Source organism: Zalophus californianus, chromosome 13 (genome assembly GCF_009762305.2).
Source record: "Zalophus californianus isolate mZalCal1 chromosome 13, mZalCal1.pri.v2, whole genome shotgun sequence".
Taxonomy (NCBI): domain Eukaryota; kingdom Metazoa; phylum Chordata; class Mammalia; order Carnivora; family Otariidae; genus Zalophus; species Zalophus californianus.
Window position 1 is genome coordinate 18026814 of NC_045607.1, and position 17999 is coordinate 18044812.

The following is a 17999-nucleotide window of genomic DNA, read 5'->3' on the forward strand; positions in this document are numbered from 1 at the left end:
TCTCCTCGCCTCCAGAACCTGTGAGAGTGTGTTTCCAGCCCTACTTACTTCTTTGACTTCCGAGAGGAGCCAGGCACGTGATATCCAGGTTTGCACTTGTACTTGCAGAAAGAGCCCACCTTGTGCTTGTTCTCTCGGCACCGGGCTGTCTGGAGGTCTGCGTTGGGCACTGGGGGCGGAGCTAGGCACATGAGCTCACACAGGGCCTCCGGGAAGGACCACAGGCCGTCCTCCATACAGGTCAGGAGACTGTTGTTGCCTGGAGGACACAGGCAGGCACAGTTAGCAGAGAGGGTGGGAGGCAGGGGGCGGGGGTTCTCTGACACCCAGGCTAACTTATGGGCTGCCTGGGCTTCATTAAGCTTGAAAAGCCGCAGGGTCCTCCTCCTGGAATTCCAACCCCTTCTGTTTGCAACTGAGGGCCTCTAGGAGATGGAGAGCACTGTGACAAAGAGAAGATCCAGCTCGGGGACTAACTCACCCCACGTTGACAGTAGATTAAAATTCAAGGATCCTGACTCCCGATTCAGAACCTCTTCTACTGCATAGGAAAGACACCTTCCTGCTCCTTCCATCCATCCTCCTTGCTGCCAGGCGGGCATCCGAGCCCACAGGGGAAAGTACATATGCCTTCTAATAACTGACAAAGCAGGCTCCCATCAGAATCGACTCTGAGCTCTGGTAGCAGTGTGCCGGGCGACCTCAGGCTGGGGCCGCTCCTCTCTGGGCTCCGCGCCCCCGTACTTCTCCTAGCCCCCCTCGGGCCTGGAAGTGATGGCACTATGGTGTCTGGAGGTCTGATATTTTTTTTGCAGGCCCCAGCGTTCATTGAAGCTTCGCCAGAGCAGCGCTGCCCTGAAGCCCGTACCAGCTCCGACAGGCCTGCGGATTGCCACCAGAAGGCTACGGTGCAAAGAGAAGTAAACCACAAGGTGTCGGGCTTTTCACTGCCGGCTCATATATGATCAATGTGCAGCCTGCCCCAAACCTCCCCAAGACAACTAGAGATGGACCCGAAGCCCGCGTTTCTCAACCGAACGCTCCTCTCCGTGGTTATTACCGAACGGTGTTGATAAGCAAGGCTGGACGCCCGTCGGAGGCTGTGGGACGGGAAGGGTGGAGGGGTGGAGGGGCGAAGGGGTAGAGGCGAAGCTGACACGCGCTGCGTCCTGAGTGCCGTGGGGACGTTGTCTGAGTTAGTCTCACCGTGGGCTCGTAGCAGGACGACGCATGTTTGGGAGTAGAGACTCGGAGAGTGAAGTGACCTGACCCAAGTCCTTGTAGTTAGTAAAAGGCAAACCGAAGCTTAGAATCAGTGTTGTCTAACGACGGAGGAGTTGTTTTCTATGGGAACCTGGCTACCTATGCTCAGTAGAGCCTTTTCTTCTGTTCTCAGGGAGCCAAACGAGAGAGGCAAACCCCAGCTCTCTGGTCTATAGAAAGAGAAACGATTGCGCCTGTCTCTCATGGCGATGAGAAGACAAAAGGAAACATTTCTGAAAAGTAGCCAGGGAAATGCTGTCAGGGTCCTTATTTGCTGCTTCCTCCATCCCTCCCTTCTTACCTCCCTCCCTCCCTCCCTCCTAACCTTGCCTTCACTGGCTGATCTGAGGAGGGCCGTGTGAGGGCACAGAGCCCTTCGTTCATCCAACAAGCATCTGGGCATGCCGACTGTGTGCCAGTTACTCTGTATGTTGGGACACAGCGGTGAACAAAACAAACAAAAACCCCTCAAATCCTGCCCTCTTGGAGCTTCGATTCTAGAGTGATAGGGAGGAACCCAAGAAACGGCACGAAGCAATACACCGTTTGGTGTGCTGGAAGGCAGTGGGTAATCTAGAGACAAGTAGAGCAGGTCAAAGATGAAGCAGGGAGTGCTGTGCCCTTTTCTGTAGGCTCCTTGCTCCCCCCGACCCCATTCACTGTCTTCTTTCTCCTCCTGCATCAGTGTGATCCATCTGGTGAGCACGAGCCAACCTAGTGTCTATGAACCCCACAGAGGATTGTGTGCTTATAAACAGTGATGCTGCAAACTGCAGAGATTTCTACGTCAAGTGGAGGATCATTCATTTGGGTTCTAGAACACCAGAGACTACAAACTACTTTTTGCATTGCTTTTGTGATTGTGGCAGTGTTTTGAGGTATACAGCCATACCCGAAGCCATGGGAGAAACTTAGGAGGGGAGAGGGGAAGAGACGTTATAAAAGATACAGGGTGCACACATCTCTGAATTCCCCAAGAAGGATGAAATATGGGTGGAAAAAAGTGTTAGGACTCCTAAAAGCACAATCAGCTATTCAAATTATACATCGTGGAGGGCAAGTCATGGTCCTTTGGCGGCAAGAGAACCTAAAAATTGCAAAATGTTCATCAAGAGAACAAACGCAAACCAGAAATGTTAATTCTGAGAGAGGGTAAGTAGGAGTTAGCTGTGTACCAAGGTCAAAGGAAGAACCACGCTAAAGCCACAACTGGTGGTTCAGGACCATGGACATGCCCCCTCCCCGCCAACAAACAAAATCCAGGAGATGCAGATGCTGAACTGCACAGAATCAGTATTTCCATGACCCAGCTAGAGCCACTACTCTATACCCACCATGTGGCTTTGAAGAAAGCAGGGTATGACACGCGCTATCCATGTCCTGCCCTCATCCCCTTGGCCTTGACTCAATACCCCAAAGGATGGTCCCCATACCTGCAACCCTACACCAGAGGCCTTTTGCTGTGGTCCCATAGGGCCAGCTCCCGGTGCTGGGGTTTCAGTGCTGCTGGAAGTGGCATTAGTTCTGAAGAAGATTCTGCCCTGTCTCCCATAGCTCCCCAACAGGACTGAGTTCTGGTTGCCCACAGCAGAACCTGACTCTCAAAGAGACTCTGGATGGTTCTGTCATGTCCAAGCCTCCCTGTCTCATTCCCTACCTGTGTTTCCTGGGGGAACATGACTCAGGACAATAGGCGCAGGCATTTCTGAGCCCGGGGCTTCTGGTTGGGGGTAACAGTGCTGATGTCACAGACGGGATTCCAAAAGGTTATGCGACCCTGAACCTTCATCCGTTCATCTTTTAAAGTCAGGAAAATAAATCGTGCTCAGCCTGTCTACGAATGTGCCTCAAGAAATTCCAGTCTCTAACGAGCATTAAAATAATTGTAAATGTGCTGTCAAAAAGACGTGCCTATTTTTATTATTTCATTCAAAAGATTACCCAGAAGACCAAATCTCCTCGGGAGTGCCTTTAAGATTGAAATTAACCTAGGGCAGACTATAAGGAGAGAAATGCCAGGAGCCCTAACGTCTGGTTTTCTTAATACCTCTTACATGGTGCCTGCATCCTAAGGCCAGGGAATGGACCTTGTTCATTCTTTTAGTGTCAGAACCTAGCCTAGTGCCAAGCACACAGTAGGTCCTTAATACCTATTTGTTAAATGCATGAACTATTATGAATCTACATGTGACCTTGAACAAGTCACCTAACCTCTCTGGCCCTAAGCCAAAGCTGTCTTTGAGTTCTTGCAGCTCTAACATTTTAGAATGTGAAAGAATATTGGCCACTGTATTGTTTTGAGAAAACACAGATGCAGCTAGAGGAACTGGAAGTGGACATGCAAGCCCTCGGGAGGGTGCATCAGCCAAAGGCTAGTGCTGCTGGAACTGGGAGGAGATTCAGTTTCATTGCTCTTGATGGGAAATAGACCTTAACAGAAGTTACAGAAGAGGAAGAGGAAGAAGGACGTGTAAAGAGGTCTCTGTGTACAAGGTCCAGGGCCAGGTGAGGCAGGAAATGAGGATGTCAAGGATTTCAGGATGGTTGTTTTCCCAACAATAGCCAACGGGAACTTCACCCAGCACTCAGGCTGTAGCAAGTCAGAAGGAAAAACCGAGGTAGAAGAGATGGACCCGTTAAAGAGAAGCATGCAAACCTCTGCCAATTTTAGTCCTGAAGGCACATTGCTAGGCTCTCGGACTCCAAGGAGTCAAAGAGAAAATCAGAGCTGGGCTTGGCAGTCCTAGAAGATATGTCGTTTGTTCAGTCAAACTGGATTCTCCCAGCTCTAGCGGGGGTGAATCAGGTTATATCTTGATCGTTTACTTGTCCAGTTCTCCCCCTAAATGTCTGAAAGGAAGGCTGTTAATGGGGCTGTTTATAATTCAGCCCATGAGGCAGGACTTACCAGGGCCATCTGCTTGACGCTCCTAATAACCCAATTTGTCACTAACCCCATTTTGTAGGTGAGAAAACTGAGTCCCCAAGGAGGGAACATGAGTTCCCTCAATCTAGAGTCGGGGTTCCCTTCAGGTCTGCCTGACTCCTAAGTGCTCTCTTGATCCCACAACACAGCCTCTATCCATGAGCACAGCCAAAGAACATCTCATGGAATCAGGAGAATTTGGACGAGTAGAGTATCTCAAAATCAAGAACTGGTCATACAATAAGATTTCAGAACCTCCCCCTGCCACTGTCCAGAATGGTGCCCGTCACTTCTAAATTTCTTTACCAAGGGGTCCCATTTGTCATTCCACATGTTAGGCTCAAAGGAAAGAGGCTGTTGTCAGATGCAGTCACAGTCAGGAATAAGTGATGGAAACCTTCCCAAGAGGAGAGAGAGGAGTCTGCAACGCCGGACACCTGCCATGAAGAAGAGGCTTGCGAATGCCGATGGCAGACATGAGTTAGATGATTTCACCAGATAGGTGGGAATGGCATGCCTAGCAAGGGGGTACCATTTCCAGGGTCAGGACCCCTGCCCCAGTGCTAATAGTAACTCCTATGTGTCCTTGTGTAAATGACTTCCTCTCTTGGGCCTCAGTTTCCCCATCGTGAAATCAAATGATTCGCCTTGATGACCCCTGGGCTCCTCCCAGCTTTGACGTTCCAGACTTTGATGGGGTTCTGGATTGAGGGACAGACTTTAGGAAAGGTTAAAGGGCTTTTGAGACACCAAGTAAGAGCAGATTTGACTCTGTAAACTTGGGCAACTGCTCAGTGTGAGCAGGAGTGAGAGAGATGGGAAGAATTATTTAAGAGATGACATCTTAGCCTTGGTCACATCGAAAAGTGGTCTCATAATGGACAAGTCCCTTCTCTACTGTGAACCTCAAGTCCCCAGGCAGAATCTGAGTAGTGGTCTCCCATCAGCACTCAGCAGTGGTTTGGACTCAGTGACGTCCTGGACCCTCACCATCCCAAACACTAAGGTGACAGAGGGAGAAAGCAGCGTTCTCTTAGGAGCTGTATGAGCATTTCTGTTGGGGTGAGGGGATGACCCTGTTTTTGTGGAGAAGATGCCCTGATGAGACCCTTGGGGCCCTCCAGGGCCTGGCCACCTGCTTCTGAGACAGAAGGAAGGGTCTCCTCCTGAGACAGAAGAGAGAATGTGCAATCTCTACCGCGAGGGAAGTCATAACAGGGTTCTGCAGGGAGAGATGCTGGGTGTCCCCCCAGCTCACATCCTTGTCTTTGGTAAAGTCTGAGAAATCAGGAAGAGCTCAATGGTATTGGGTATCCTCTGGAAACAAGTGAATAGGCTGAGTTTTCAATCTGAGGTTAAAGAAGCAAAACAGGCAGAAAAGCCAACAAAAGCCAGAAGCACACAATGGGTCTTTTAAAAAGATCTTTGTAAGAGGAAGGTGTGATTACTTTATTTATTTTTTTTTAAGATTACCTATTTAAGTAAACTCTGCACCCACCACTGGGCTCGAACTCACAATCCCGAGACCGAGAACCCCATGCTCTTCCAACTGAGCCAGCCTGGCACTCCAAGGCACACTTGCTTTTTGGAAGCCCCACTCCACACTGAATATCAAGTGCACCCAACACAGCTGAGTTGAGGTTGACGAGGTGATATAAGTAATGTGGCATGTTCAGCCCTTTAATTAAACATTTATGACTTTGAAGTTTTGTTGTTGTTGTTGAACTTGAGAATGTATTCTCCCCCTGTTTCTGTAGCTTCTTTCTGTGCTGGTGGGGCTCACTTGGTAAAGTGCTTTGGCAGAAGGAACTCTAAGGCTGTGAGTTTGCAGGATATTTTGCATACATCTTGAAGAGGGCTCAGAATTTAAGTGAAAGTGGGGATATTCAAAAAAACCTCACTGGGAATAGAAGGGGGAGTGGGTTTGGGGGGGGTTACCCACATTATACCAGTTGCCAGGGGGCTACCTGTAACTGCTTGTCCTGGGTGCTGGCTGCTTAGCTGCCAACGCTTAACCTCCGGGTCCTGGACGGAGCGTGGACGAGGGAGCATGTCTCCACAGCCCCCAGGACTAAGGCCTCCACGAGACAGAGGTCAGGGCTGGGAGAGAGGCCATGGCACAAGGTTCTCACAAGGGGCGCCCCTTGGGGAAGGTCAGTATTCGCTAAGCACTTTCTCTGGCTCTGGAATCACACACATACCTTCTCTTTCAAGGCTTCAACCTGACCCTTCAATGTGAGCCGTCCTCCAGCCCATTTTACAGATGAGAGTACTGAAGCTTGGAGCCATGAAGTAGCTCTCCTAAGATCAACAGTTGGGGCAGAGCCAGGAGTGGAATCCTAGTCTGTCTGATTCTAAAGACAGTGCTCTTTTTGCTTCAATTATGCTGCTAGCAAAAGCAAAATGAAGGGAGGAAAGGGAAGCAAACAAAAAATGGAGGAAAAAAGTTGTGTTGTTCACCTCTTTACCCCCTCGCTTGAGAAGGGGGGGCATTAACAAGTTCAAGAGAGAGGTAGTGGGTCCTTCACCCAGTCCTTGCTGCCTGCAGACCCAAGGAGAAGCATTGGATCTGGGATTGAGCACCAGATGATGCTGACAACCAAGGTGCATGAAATGCCAGTGGGTCCTAGTGGGTCAGTGTGGCCACTGGAGAGAGGCTTCTCTGTATTCTCAAGGGAAGAACAAAGTTGGGATTAACAATGATCAAAATGATGGTCCCTCTGGGGCCTCGCCCCCACAGCAGGGTCACCCCCCTTCCATCACAGTCAGCAGAGAAGCAGAAGGGTCTGAATCACTTTGACTGAGAATCATTATTAGCAGGGGCGCCTGGGTGGCTCAGTCAGTTAAGCATCCGACTCTTGATTTCGACTCAGGTCATGGTCTCAGGGTTGTGAGTTCAAGCCCTGTGTCAGGCTCCACACTCAGTGCGGAGTCTGCTTGAGATTTTTCTCTCTTCTTCTCCCTCTGCCCATTCCCCCCAACGTGTGAGCGCATGCATGTGCACTCGCACGCTCTCTCTCACTCTCTCTCTCCAAAATAAATAAATCTTTTTTTTAAAAAAAAAGATAATTTTAAGCCACAGTGGGGGTTCTAATAATCAATGCTAATTTACACACCCCTCCTTCCCAAAGGTCTCTGTTTGAGAGGAGAAGTGTGATTTCTTGGTCTGGAGTCATGAACATGCCCCACATCTGGGCCACGGGAGGGACTCGGAAAGCCTGAAAGGTGGAGGGCTTACAATTTCCACTATCTCTTCACCTCTCTCCAGCCTACGTCTTTAGAGTACCTCACCTGAAGTGTCTATAGTTTCTGTATTCAAATCACATTGGGTTAAAAATGAGGGGACCTAAAGGCTGAATCCCATGAGTGCTTCCTGTTTTTCTTCTGGAGTAGTATAGGGAGATTACTTGGTCTTTCATTTACTTCTTAAAAGAAACATTTCCTGTGGTATTACTTTTATCAATTTATCCAGCCATCCAGTCAAAACACTTTATTAAGTTTTATTAAGGGCAGGTTCCGGGCTTGCTGACAGCGATGGGAAAATGGATTAGACATTGCCACTGCCCTCCAGGAACTCATGTCCAGTAATCATTGGGAGTTCTGCATCCCCCTGAAAATTTGGGGAAACTATTGACCCTCTCCAATCATCAAAATGCCTGAAACTCAGGAATACATAATATTACATCTAAGTTCAAGGGAATTCATAGACCTGCTGCTCCCTACCCCCCAACACCCCATGGGAGTCCATTATTCCTACTCAGTAGAATGATGGAGGGACCTTTGCTTGATGGTCGGACACATCTGAGGTAGGACCCGTGCTTGATTAAGGTATCATTTTGGATATCTGATAAAGGGACCATGTTCCCTCTCATAAAACAAGGAAAGGAGAATGTTCTGGCACCTCTGAGAAATGGGTATACAGATCTTCCTCGACATATGATGGGGTGACATCCCAATAAACTCATCATAAGTTGAAAACATTGCAAGTCAAAAAATGCATTTGTATTCCTAACCTACTGAACATCCTGGCTTAGCCCAGCCTACGTTAAACATGCTCAGAACACTTACAGTAGCCTACAAAGTGGGGCAAAATTGTCTCATGCAAAGCCTGTGTTATAATCAAGAGCTGAATACCTCATGTAATTTATTGACTACTCTACTGAAAGTGGCAGATAGAATGGTTGTTGGGTATTAGCGGCGAGGTGCCACTGCCCAGCACCCTGAGGCTGTGTTGGACCACATATCGGCAGCCCAGGAGAAGGTCAAAATTCAGAATTCAGAGTATGGTTTCTACCGAAAGCACGCTGCTTTTTACACCATCAAAAAATTGCAAGTCGAACCATCATAACTTGGAGATCATGTCACGTCATGTCAAACCCCCAGTATTCTGACTGGAAGCCAAGAGCGTTCGTTCTAGAAATACCACTTACTTGCTCTGTGATTTTCTCCAAGTTCCTTCTTCCCTCTCACTGGACCTCGGTTTTACCATGTTTCCAAATAATCAGTTATTTGACCCGAGCTCTGAGAACCCTTCTGGTCCTGACATCCTCAGTCAGCCAGGCCAGCTTCTTCTCCAGTATGCCTGACTCTGCCTCACTCACCCCAACACTCCAGGGCCTTGCCCAGGAGATCCCCAGCAAGGGTTCCTGCCCACAACTGTTCCCCTCCTAGCGGATCCCTCCTAAAGAGGAACAGTGGCTTTTGTGAAAGACACACCTGGGCCCCCACGTGGATCCCACCCTGGAGAGTGTGGCCTTGGGCAAGCTCTTTAACATCTCTGAGGCTCCATGTCCTCCGCTGGGAACAGAGCAATAATCCTAAAACATATCTCTTGGGCTTACTGGGCCCTAATCCTAGCCAGTTCCAAATGTTACTTTCTTTTCATTTTTCTCTCCCTTCCCCCCTCCATTCCTTCCCTTCTCTCTTCTGTAAGACTTGCAAGGACCCTAGAGGGCATTTCACCATCTTATTATCCACACTCTACTTTCTCCTTGGCTGTACAGCAAGGCAGTGCACGTAAATTCCCTCCATTGGTGGAGGGAAATCAGAAGAGCAGATAAAAGCCCACCCGACCCTGGGTGTTTGAGACCCAGGGGAGGGCCTGGAAGCAGCCTCCGGGTTTCCCACAGAGCAAGCAGGGCAAACCCAGCCCAAGGCCCTCCTCCATACCTTTCAGCTGCGCTGGGTGACGGCATCGGAAGGAGCATTTGCTGCCAAAGGTGGTGCCTTTAAGGCAGGAGAAGGACGCGGCATAGACGTGATGCTGGTCTGGGACGCCGCAGTCCACCGGCTCGCAAGCCACCTGCTTGTTCCACTTGCCCTCCCTGCAGGTCACTGTGACGCTGGGTCCCACCTGGAAGGCAGAGGTGGGGACAATAAGCACACTGAACACCAAATGTGGGGAACACCTCTCCCCCCACCCCAGCCCCGCTAGTCTCATCCTGGCCCCAGGAGATCCACATTGAACTGTAATCGGCTTTTAATGAATTAGGTATCTCAGTTCCCATTCTTCAGATGCAGACACTGAGGCTCAGGGACACTGATTAGCTCCAAGTGACACGGCCGCACTCCTAACTGCTCCCTGCAGAGCCTCCCAGATCAGTATTCCCATGGTGCTGGCTGATGAGAATCTCGAGGCTCAGACCTCCTGGGGCCTGATGACTTCTTTCGTGAACTAGCCTGTGAAAAATGCACAAGGTGGTTCACTGGCTCTCGATTGTCATATCTTTTCTTGGCTCTGCAGGAGGTAACAGGTACTCCTTGCAGCGTTTGGCACCGAGTGGGCATTGGCCTGGGATACGGGAGGCCCGGATGTTTGTCCTCTGTGCTATGAGACCTTGGGCAAGTCCCTTTCCCTCCTCGAGCTCTTGCATTGGCACTCTACCCCAGGATGGCTCTAAGAGCCCCGCCCTGCCCTGAGATAGTTGAGAGAGGTAGACGTGAGGACAGAACAAGCCTGGGAAAAGCGAAAAGGGTCGACAGGGATTTGAACCAAACCAGAAGATGGCAGGGGTGCGTGGGTGGAGGGGCGAGGCCGAGCTTCAGAGCCAAGGGAGGGACCGCCGTGGGCAGCCCACAGGCTGCCATTCAAGGAGGAAGCCGCCAGATCCCAGGGGATTGGGGATGCCAAATGTTGATCTGGGATTTTAAAAGCAAAGGACATTTTTCCCCTCTTGAGCACACATCAAAGGGAGCAGAGGTCCCTCCCTGCCAAAACAGCCTAATTGTTTCCGCAGGAGTTCAGACCTGCCATGTCAAACACAAGGAAGTAGGTGTCTAAGACAAGCAATTGAGGGCCCCGGAGCTCCCTCCAGCGGGACTCTGTTCCAGCCCAGAAGCTCCGTACCGCGGCCTCCCTAGCCGCAAAGAGTGTCCCTGTGTGTCTGCATCAGGAAGGGCAAGCCCGGCAGCAGGGCCCCGGGAAAGGCTGTGTCTAGTGACCGAGCTCTGGAACCCTCAGATCTCCAGGCTTCATCGCCCCACTCCCCAAACCCCCCACCCTGAGACCCCACAGCAGCATCTGGCTGAAGCAACACTCTGCCGCATCTCAAATCCACCCACTGCCATGGCCCTCGTGCCGGACACTGCCCTCCTCTGTGAGCAACTACGATGACCTGAGAGGGCTCTCGCCGGTATGGGTCTCACTGCTGGACGCCGAGCCACACCCAAGCGGGCAGCCAGAAGGATCTTGGTCAACCGTGATCCGACCACGTCACTGTCTTCAAAAGCTCCCTGTAGCCCTAAAGATGAACCTCAAACTTCCTGGCCAAGCGAACAGGGCCGTGCACTGGTGGACCTTGCTGGCCCCTCCAGCCTCATTGCTTGGGTGAGTTCGGCGGGGGGGGGGGGGGCGGAGTGGGGGGTGGAATAACTGTCTGTGGTGTGCTCTCTTCTCAGCCACAGGCTTCCTCCTACCATTTCTGCCTGTGCCCAGAGCACCCATTTCTTACCCCACCCCCAACACACACCCCTGTGCCCATCCATCTATCTGGTTCTCTGTTTTCAAGCCACTTCTTCCAGGGTGAGTCCCCCTGGGCTTTCACCACACCCGGCACCTGCCTAGATGGGCGTTTATCACACTGAGAGGTCATGACTCACTCCTTGCCCGCTCCCGGCAACAGCCCTCCTTGGGAGGAGGGCCTAGGTTTATCTTAGTGACATCTGTTTTTTTCTCTAGCACCTACTACAGCATCTGGTCCCTGGCGAACAGATGTTTTGCAATCTGTTTTACAATGACAGTGAATGAGTGAACACCTCACTGACAGAGCGCTCACCTCTTTCTAAAGCAGCCCCTTCCACTGTAGCGGAGCTCAGCCTGTGAGGGTTTCCTTTCCAAGTGCTCCGCACGTGCTTTTCCACACTTACAACCCCAACAAAGACCCTGATACATGCTGTATGGATGGAACACTATTCCGCACCAAACCCTGGTCTTGAAAATTCCAGATTCATGGATTGATGCATTCAATCAACACGTATTTATTGAGTATTTGCTGGGTGGCGGCACCCTGTGAGATGCTCAACACCTGGTCAGCCAGCCTCTCCGCCCTACCCCACCCCCGCCCCGCCCTGGGGGACCGAAGAGGGGCTCTGAGCCCAGCACCTGCGCACACCTGGCTCTTGATGAGCTCGTCGTCCCGCTGTATCTGGAGCACGTAGCCCGTCTGGCAGCTCACGGTGCACCGGGCGCCGTGGTAGCGGTCACTGCTAGAGCAGTTGAGAGACGCGTTCTCCACGGCCAGCTCTGGGCAGTCGGCAGCCTCACACGCGAAGTGCACGCAGCTGGGGAGGAAAGCAACAAGGGGGTAAGAGGGGGCTTCCTTGCCAGCCTGCCACATGCCAGAGGGAAGAGCAAAGCTGACGCATCCCCCTCCGGGATTCCAGGAGGCTGAGACAGAGGAGGGGAAGAGGGGCTGGCTTTGGCGAAGAAAGCTCTGTAGGCAGCAACGTTGATCACAGGGCAGTCTGTGGAGGCAGATAAGCCAGGGTTCAAGTCTTGCAGCAAGTGGGATGTGTTGTGAATCTTCAAACCTTGCCGAAGCTCAGGTTTTCCATCTGTGAAATAGGGATCACGATGGCAGCAAGTAGTCACTGAGTTTCTTATGCGCCAGGCGCCGAGCTGAACGATAGCCTCTTTGTATTTGGTGGTAGTACTTGCTTCTGAGGGGTGCGGTGAGCATCACAGCGCAGAGGGCAGGAACAGCACAGAGCAGAATTCCCGGCCCATAAAAAACACTCAGTAAGGGGTAGCTAATAGTGTAAACAAGTCTATGCTCTAGTACCTAGAAGCTGTGTGCCGTTGGGCAAGGTACGTCCCCTCCCTGAGCTTCAGAGTACACTCAAATTGGGCCGACCCATAGGGCCATGAGACTCAACGGAGATGCTGAAGGTAGAAGTCTTTTATAAACTATAAAGTGATTTATGAATTGTTAGTAAGGTTGTATAGCGATCACGCCTTGCTTCTTGCTATAGCTGCCGTTCTAATCTTCCTGCCAATTTGAATTCTACCCACTCTTCAAGTCCAACCTCCACGTAAATGTCTACAGGAAGCTTCCCCGTGTCCCCAGGGGGGCTCCCTGGCAGGCCTCCTGCCCTCCTTTCTCTCACGGGCCTCACGCTTCATGCATTGACAGCACAGGGCCTGGGTACCCACCATGTGCCGGAATGTGTGTTAATCCTTAAAGAAATGGAAATCCAAAATCCCTGTGCTAGATGATCTCTCCCCTCATGTTACTGTTACACAGACACTCAGTAACATTAGTGACTATTCACCGATTGCTTATGTACATGAGCTCACTCCATCCTCACAACACCCCTATGAGCTAAGTGTTATTCATTTTATAGTTGGAAAAATCAGGGACCAGGGAGATCAAGTTACTTGTTTAAGTTCCCACCCAGACGTGTGACTCCAAAGTCCTTGTTGTTAACCTTGCCCCACACCTGGACTGGAACTTCCCTGAGGGTAGAGATAATGCCTGTTTCATCTTGGTATACTCTGCATTGCAATAAAGAAGCTTTGCACGCAGTGGGTGTTTCCTAAATGGTGGCAGTGTCGGGCGATAGCTCTTAAAGCACTTGGAGGAGGTTGAGACGTTGATTGGGAACAGTGAAAGCGTGTTGGGGGCAGTTTTCTCTAACCTTTGCCTCCCTGACTTTTTCTACACCAACGCCTGCTACATGGTATGCACACAGAGCTAGGGGAACGCCCGCCCCACGGTATGCACACAGAGCTAGGAGATGGCGAGCAACTGGTGGCCAAACCAGCTTCAGAAGGAAGTCCCCATTTGCTTTCGGGGTGCCCATTTCAGGATACCCTGCAGGGGGCTTCACAGGAAGATGGTTACTCATCCCCATGCTTTCTCCTCTGCTCAGAAGCCTGCTGAGAGTCCCAGTTGGGGTGGGGGTGAAGCTAAAAGCCTCCATACAAATTCCCTTTTTTTCAAATACTCAGAAAAGGGGAGCATTCGATTTAGGTCTCGGACCCATACCGATGTGGGCTTTGCCTCTCCGCACGACCCCCTTCTGAAAGGCACCGGGAGAGGGATAAAGTGACACTTGCGGAGATACTGGATTCTCCGCCCCCCTTCCCGCCCCTGAGAGCCTCCCCTGCTCTGTGCCCTGTGCCACTGGGAGGCCTCCAAGAGGGAAACTGTGGAGTCAACACAAGGGCTCTGACACCACACGATGCATCTGTTCATGGTGTGTTAACGCTGGGGGCGAAGAGCCACATGGTTCCGATTTAAATAGATTTGCTCCACAAGCTACCAGCTCCCAAGCTGGTCCTCTGACCTATGCCTTCCAGTGTGGCTATGCTTGTTCTGCACTCCTGGGATGAAGACCAGGGGGCTCCGGGCTGCCCTGGGCAGTGGGGCCATGAAGGGAGAAGCAGCATGTACCTGCGCCCCGCCCCCCCCATTTCTTTGCACATTAATGTTCTTCGTAAGAAAAAGAATAAACTGAAAAAAACTGATTTGATGTAAATGGAAAGGGCACAGGGCTTAGCAACTGGGCACACCCGAGCCCTACCCCAGGAAAGTCGTTTACCAATTGTTTAACCTTGGAAAGTTACATTATCTGCTGAGCCTCAGTCTTCCCATCTGCAAAATGGAAGTAATAAGCCAATTTCTTTCTCAAGAGTGTCAACAGGGTGGCATGTCAGCCACTCATTCATCTACTCAACAGACCTTCAAGAGGGACCTTGCTGTACTGTTCTAAATACTGGGGATGCATAGAAGATGCCTGCCACCTGTGAATTTGAGGAGAAAGGACATGCACCCCAGAAAAGTCATAAAGAACCCTGTTTCAGATAGTCATGTGCTCAGAGAGGGCACTAAAGGTGAAATTATAGAGGATGACTGTTGGAGGTTGGGGGGAGGACACCGTGTGCAGATGCGTCAGGGAAGGAAGCCTCCATGAGAAAGGGACATCTGAAGTAAGACCTATATGAAATGAAGGGGTAAGCCATGCAAAGGTCTGGGGCAGACGGAATCCCAGGCAGAGTAAAGAGCATGCACAAAGGTCCAGGACAGAATGGAGCTCAGCATGTTTGTACAATCGAAGGGCCCATGTGTGAGAAATACTTTGGAAACTATGATGCTGCAAGAAAAGTTGGAGGGTTTCTCTATTCTGGCTCTCTGCTGTAGAAGGAAAATACCCCTGGTCACATGAATTATTTGACCAAAAAGTTTCATGGTCCAAAGAATGGGGTAGCACTAGATTAATAAGTCAGCTTTTTTTTTTTTTTTTTTCAGTTGCAGGACTTCTCAGAACCTTGAGTGTTCTAAGGCACACTGTGGATTTCCAGAAGGTGCTATGACACACATTTTCCAAACTCTGATAACCTTGTCCAATGGGACATATCTGGACTAGTGTCGTCCAGAACACACTGTGGGGACTGGAGCATCCCTGCTTTTTCAGCACATCTGTGTGTGCCTGGCTTACAGGCTTGAAAACAAGGAGAAACGGGGAAAGAAGGTCATGTGTACCCGCTATCAGTTACTGTGTTTTACCCGTATCACCTGGCTAGCATCCTCACCATAACTCCTTGAGACAGTACGATTACTCCCATTTTCGAGAAGAGGAAAGTGAGACTCAGTGAGCTTAGCTGCCTGTCCACTCCATGTGGACAGAACGCCAGTAAGTTCTGCCTGTCTGTCCCCTAAGCCTCTGCTCTTCTCTTTGCTTTCCCATTAAGTTGCGAGGGTTGTGTGAACACACTGTCCAAAAATGATAAACATTACCCCAAGTGCCCCTCCCAAATACCTCCCGGACAGAGCCCTGTCGTGGCTGAAACACAAAAACAAGGAAAACAAAAGAAAGGCCTCTAGCTTCATTTAAAAAAAAAAAAAATGGGGGAAGGATTTTATATCAGTGATGAGCAACAAAAATAATAAAAGAAGGAAAAAAAGAAGCCACTTCTCAGAGGGAGGAAGTTGGATGATATGAGGGATGGGGGAAGGGACATAGTTACTTTTATCAACGAAATTCTCAGACCTGGGCAAAGATGGGGACACCCTCCCCCTATACAAAGATGATGAGATATTTATAAATTGTCTTTTCTTCATATATATATGTATGTATGTGTATATATATATTTATATACACACACATATATTTATTTTATTTTATTTATTTATATATTTAATTTATTTACTTACAGACTCAAGTTCCACCTAGAGGCATATCCTCAAGTGATTCAATAGCCAATCTCCCCACTGCTGTCCCCACTGCACAGGGCACTGGCCCCCAGCCATGCACAGCAGAAAGGATGGACGGTGCTCAACCAGAACACAGAAGACCAGTGGTAAAGGGCTGGTGAGGGTCCCACTGCTGGCTGTGTCCCTTGACTCTAGGCTTAACTCCTGCGCCCTGCCCCTTTGCGGCAACTACACCATGGGGTGGGGGTGGGAGAGCTGGAATGATAACGGGAAGGTGGTTTATAAGTCACTCTGGGTTGCTCAGATGGGGACAGCGAAGAAGACAGCATGTCCCCACCGGGAAGGGAGGGAAGATGCTCTTTGGTAGGAGCGCTGCAGGGTCCCTGGGAAGTAAGACTGAGAAAGAATGATCAAGATAGGACTCCTTGTTTTCTGCCCAGGAATGCATCGACTGCTGGAAGGGATCCTGGAAGGCTCTTGTACCCTGGGATCCAAGGAGCCAGTGAGGCGGTTGCCCAGTGGCGATGAGGCAAAGTCAAGGCCTGCAGGGTCAGGATGGCGGCGAGCTCTCTTGGGGCTCCCGAGGGAGGGAAGGGTGGCCGGCAGAGTGGCAGGGGGTCACTCCTGGCCCAGGTGGCCCCCAGGCACCGGCCCCACCGTGTCTCCAGATCTGCCGATGTCTTTACTGTGAACACTCCTGGTAGTTAAATGTTGGCGACTAATTAAAGAAGAGGATTAAGGAGGGCTAAACACAAGTTATTTGTGGTCTTATCTGGCCTATGTGACAGCAGTCTTGAAGCTTCTGACAAAGAGGGGCCCGAGAAGTGAATTTCAATGCCAATTCTGTTGCTGAGTGGCTGGGTGGCTTTGGGGAGCTCACGTCCCTTGCTGGGACCTCAAATGAGAATGCAGAACCAGATAACCTGTCAGAGGCCTCCCAGCTTCCAGGGACCACAGTTTTATGAAGACAAAACAACAGAGGTATATAATCTCAGAGCCCTTGGGGAGGGGGAGAAATATATTTTGATAATCCCAATTATTGACAAGGATGCGGAAGCAGAGGAACTCCAGGAGAACCCTGTTGGGAGTAGAAGTTGAACAACATCTTGGAGAAGAATCAGGAGCATCTGGTCCAGTCAAAGAGACACATGTGCTCAGGCACCACAGTTCCATCTGCCGGCGCATCCCCCAGACCAGCAACTCCCAACAGGTGTTCCGAGAGGTGCTGATCCCCTTGTGGGCTGGATAACTTGGGGGAGCCTGTGGTCTCTGGCCGTGAGAAGCTTCTTTCTGGGTTCCAAATCTCATATGCAAATTTCCTATATAGTCATGTCATGGGATGGATATTCATGCATGGGCTCCTGTAGGCACCATCCCGCACCCCCACCCCGCCCAGTCTAAGTCCACACTGGCTGGAAGGACTCAATCTGGTCACACGAAGAATTTATTTCCTCCTAGAGCTGGCTTTCTCAAAGTTAGCTCCCTGTCAGAACTGCCCTTCTCTGGGTGGGCTGGCATAGGGAAGTGGGAAGAGTTTGAGGTAGAGGGAGAAAGAATGCAAACAATAAAGGGGGCAGGAGGGAGGAAGGAAGGAGGGAGGGAGGGAGGGAGGGAGGGAGGGAGGGTAGGGAGAGAGGAAGGGAGTTTACTAATTGTGTAAGCACATGGCCCATTATAATAAGCTGGTCAATCTGTTTAGAACCACAGGATAGTGTGTGTGCATGTGTGTGTGTGTGTACGTATGTGTGTACATGTGTGAGAGAGACACACACACACAGGAGCCTCAATCCAAGATTGTTGCTTTTCTCACCGAGGAAGCCTCTTATCTTCCTCGCCACCATCGCTAAGCCCCCCACCCGTTCCCCCTTCCCCTAGGTGTGGCGCTGGGATTTGGCTAGAATTTCTCCGCTGGACCTCTCCCTTGAAACCCAATCCTGTTTTCGTGGGCCTCTGAATTTAGTGTAAGTGCTGCACGGGGCCTGGAGACCCTTGAATCTAGGTCAGAACACACCACCCGGATTGACTTTGCTGTAGTGATGCTCCTCCCAGGGCAGCCCACTAGGTATCACGCTGCTCTCCGGAGAGGAGAATGAAGACGGGAAGGGGCAAAGGGTGGGAGAGGAGGCTGAGCAGGTGGAGATGGCAGGGAAGGCACA

At 50.6% G+C, this 17999-nt stretch overlaps 1 protein-coding gene across 1 annotated transcript in view; it reads right to left on the bottom strand.

Moving 5' to 3' along the window:
* Positions 1-17999, bottom strand: part of PAPPA (pappalysin 1) — a 237510-nt gene that overhangs the window by 46422 nt on the left and 173089 nt on the right. Inside the window, exons 14-16 of the mRNA XM_027616550.1 lie at positions 11800-11968; positions 9359-9542; positions 49-259 (exon numbers count right to left, since the gene is read on the bottom strand). Of these exons, the coding sequence (XP_027472351.1) occupies positions 49-259; positions 9359-9542; positions 11800-11968 (564 nt within the window). The remainder of the gene's footprint in view (positions 1-48; positions 260-9358; positions 9543-11799; positions 11969-17999) is intronic.